Source organism: Gavialis gangeticus, unplaced genomic scaffold (genome assembly GCF_001723915.1).
Source record: "Gavialis gangeticus isolate Ggan-Ray unplaced genomic scaffold, GavGan_comp1, whole genome shotgun sequence".
In the NCBI taxonomy this organism is placed as follows: domain Eukaryota; kingdom Metazoa; phylum Chordata; order Crocodylia; family Gavialidae; genus Gavialis; species Gavialis gangeticus.
In genome coordinates, this window is record NW_017729017.1 from 6,767,743 (window position 1) to 6,771,660 (window position 3,918).

The 3,918-nt window shown below is 44.0% G+C and overlaps 1 protein-coding gene across 5 annotated transcripts in view; it reads right to left on the reverse strand.

Moving 5' to 3' along the window:
• RBL1 (RB transcriptional corepressor like 1) overlaps positions 1 to 3,918 on the reverse strand; it is an 88,482-nt gene that overhangs the window by 2,630 nt on the left and 81,934 nt on the right. For all 5 annotated transcript variants that reach the window (XM_019513077.1, XM_019513078.1, XM_019513080.1 and 2 more), the window contains one exon: positions 863 to 1,026. In XM_019513077.1, the coding sequence (XP_019368622.1) occupies positions 863 to 1,026 (164 nt within the window). The remainder of the gene's footprint in view (positions 1 to 862; positions 1,027 to 3,918) is intronic.

Here is a 3,918-nt window from a genome sequence, read left to right on the forward strand (position 1 = left end):
CTTCAGCTGCAGGGTGGAGCCAGAGAGATGCGCAGGGCATTTCTTGCCAGGGGCTGGGTTCGGAGCAGGCTCCGGCAGTGCTGGGAAGAGGCTACAACCACCCCAAATTTCGCCACAGCTCCACTCCCAGCCCCACACCACCACCTGGTGCAGCCCCAGTTGAACACCCTACCTCCACCCAAGTGCCAGGAAAAGGTGGGGCTGCACCAGGCAGTGGTGCGGGGCTGAGAGCGGAGCTGCAGCAAAATCTGGGGTGGCTGCAGCCTCCTCCCAGCACCGCCGGAGCTTGCTCTGAGCCCAGCCCCTGGTAAGAAAAGTTCCGCGCAGCGCCAACTCCACTCTGCAACTGAAGCCTGCCCCGTACTGTGCAGATCCGGGGGCACACGCTCCCCAGCCCCCCCAGGGTACAAGCAGCGGTGAGAGCTGCCCCTACCCCACAAGCCGCACTTCCACCCTGCATCCCCCTGCCCTGGCTGGCTCACCACAGGGGCCACTGATCTGCACCCCCATGCCACTTCCCTCCCCTCTCCCCTTCCAATTTACCAGGCTGGAGGCAGCTGTGCTCCATACTGTGCTGCTGCAGCTGTGCACAGCACAGGCATTTATCAGCCAAATTACTGGACCCATGGGGCCAATATCTGATCTAGGCAATTTTCTTTATATCAGTATTGATTTGATATTAGACCGATGTAACAGTGCACGTCTAGATTCAAGGCTTATGAACTGTACTCAGTTCAGTGTATTCTTGATGAAAGCAAGGTTTTGAATTTAAAAAAAAGTGACAATATACACATATAAAAGCCACCACTTAATACTCATGCCCACTATTAGTTATATCTAAAATTAAAACTACTTTACATACTGCATGATCCTGGTTTGTCATATCATATTTCAGTGCAAATGATTTTACTTTTCCTACATAGACTGCATTGTAAAATTTTATAAGATCTCCTCTCTCCTCTCCTGATTCACTGGAGTTCTCTAATGTAGATCTTAATGATGAACAGCATGCTTTCCCAGAAGAGTCTATGATAACAAGAAAAATGAGCAGAGAGAGGCAGTTAGCAGTGTTAGCCTTAAGTCAAGCAGAAGGCAAGGACTAATGGTTTCAGATCAGACAAAGATGGGCATCATGAAAGCTTATGCCTTTCTGACACAGTCTCTGAAGAAGTGATTCTCAACTAGGTTGCTGGGGGATCCGGGGGTGCTTGAGATCCTTTCAGGTGTGCCTCAGGATGCCACTCAATATTAGCAGTCAGGTGTGCAAACATGATTCACAATATAAACCCAGTAATTTTAAGTAATATAATATAATATGAAAAATATTCTGATCTGTTGTTTTTTTGAGTTCTTTGCAATACAGAGATTGCTCTATTTATTTCTGTAGTCTAAAAATGAGTGAAAACTGAGCTGGCATTTTCCATGGGGTGCCTTGTGTCTAACTAGGGGTGCCTCAAGTCCAACAAGGTTGAGAACTACTCTAAAAGGTGCTATCTAGCTCTGCTTTCTATAAGAAAAATGCAGCAGTTTTCAGCATCAGGTCACTGACACTAAATTTTCAGATACAAGCTGATAATAAGCAGCAGATTATATTAGAAATTAAGGTTCTACTTGGCAGAGTTAATAAAATCAACTGATAGCTATTATAGCCTATTATGTTAATCATTTATTTAAAAAAAATTATAAATGGAGCTTTAATAAAGTGTAACCATAGTGTCCCTTTTTACACATTTTGCAAAGGGTTGCAATTTTTCTTAGGAAACTCAGCATATGGACAAAAGTACTTTTTAACTACTTAAAAACAGATGAGGGAACTGCTTGTTGGTAGCTGTTACGTCTACATGCTCCTGTAGCAATACAAATTAGCTAAGCCCAACTAGAACAGGGTTATATTTGCAACCATACTGCTGTGCTTGCATTACTATAAAATCATGGAGACCTAACAGTTACAGTGTAACAGTTTATATGAGGAACATCTGATACTGATATGTTCTAATATTATAAAAGCCTAAGTCCATCTGTAACACTTTATTTGCACTCTGATTGGCTGATGGAAACAGCCAATCAGAGTGCTCCAAGTATGGGGGAGTGCTGCCATGATTCCGAAGCGGTGCCAAGGACTGGACAGAGGGTGCCGGAGCCAGGGCAGTAGCACTGGCCTTGGCTTCCCCACCCCACTCCCTGCAAGAGGGTGTTAGGTGGCGGCACTCCATTCCAGTCCCCTACCCTCCACCCTGTCATTCTCGACAGACAATTGGCTAGTCACTTTATAATCTCATTTATTCTAATCTATTGAGGCTCTAATTTCAATCCAGGAAATAACCATAATCAAGGGACAACACTTTTTTATGGTGGATAGAATCAGCAACCTGAGAGTAAAGATCTGCTTTACCTTCTGTGGCACGCAACATGTACTATGAAAACACCAGATAGCTAAATCAGGTGCAGACAATGTCTATCAGTCATTAGTTAAAATTCATTTCTATAAAAAGAAGAGTACTGCCAATCTGGATTAGACCAATGGTTCATCTAGTCAAGCATCATGTCTCCAGCAGCAGCAAGTAGTAGATGCTTTAGAGCAGGGGTATCAAACTTCCTTGGACCCCAGGCCAGATCTAGATTGCAGGGCTTGTCATTGGCCCAATTCAGACCCACCTCCAGCAACAGGGCAAGTGGTGGCAGTGGAATGGCAGTTAATGCAGCCATTGTTTGCCCCCCAGCTACTGACACTTGTCCTCAACAGAGCTCGGTACCCAAGCCTATGGTGACAGGACTTGCCTCCAAATCCCTAACCTCTCTAGGAGGTCTCTGAGCTGGGTAAAATGGCTCCACAAGCTGCATCTTTGACACTCCTGCTTTAGAAAGTATAATGTGCAGGGCTTGTCTAGTGTAATCTATCCCCTGTCATCAACCATCATTGTTTTAGGTATGTCAGAAACATCCCTGATGGTTCTATTTAACAGCTATCAGTGGTCCTGTCTGCTATGGCTTGTCTATTATACCATTATAATATATAATATTATTACACAAAATTATTCCAAAAATACTCCATTGTATTATAAAGTAAGGCATGTAGGAGTAAATTTAGTCGGGCTTCTGGCCTACTTGACTAGAAAAACAGACAGAGGCCAGAAGTGCTGATACTGCTTATTTCAGTTACATGTTTAGAGATAAGAAATTCTGCATGTCTTATTACCCTGTGCACACATGTCCAATTAAGTAAACTTGTTTTAGTTTCTCCAAGGTCGTATTTTTTTTTCTCTATTGGTCTTAAGTATAAAAATGCTTGAAAATTTAGAGAGGAGAACTCCTTTGAAACAGACAAGTGGCTGATTCCCCTTGCTGTATGAAATCCTCCCTGTGATCACAGTATAGCCCTAAATAAAGAAAAGCTGGCTCTGTCAGTTCTGATTCAACCACAACGCAAAGTTTGATTTCTTCCACAGTTTGGTGCCGTGACTCGGATACAGATGCCCGGAGTGATCAGTTGGGACACAGACATCTCTTCACTGAAGCCCTGGTGCCAAACCAAAGTAAGAGACCTTCTGAAATCTCTATTGGGGCTTTTCAGTGAGAGGCTGTCTCTGTGTCTTCCTGATTCACTGCTTGAGGCTTACTCTATCCAACCTTTTTGCTGCCAGAATTTTCAGACCCACTCTGTAAGTAGTAACTGTGAGTAGATAGAGTTAAGGTTAAAGACTGTGTTGCCGTTGTCAGTAAATGTGTTTCCCCATGTGAATTGAGTTAAGTTCCTTTTTGGAACTAGGAGTGAAAACCTTGTGCGGCTGCCCCGACTTGTTCTGTGTGCTCTTTGAAAGCAAGGGTGTAAGGTGGAAACTCTTAGAGTGTGAGTGTTTTCCACAATAAGTGTTGACCAAGGCTGGGACTAGAGAAATGCTCTTGAACCTCGTGCCTCAA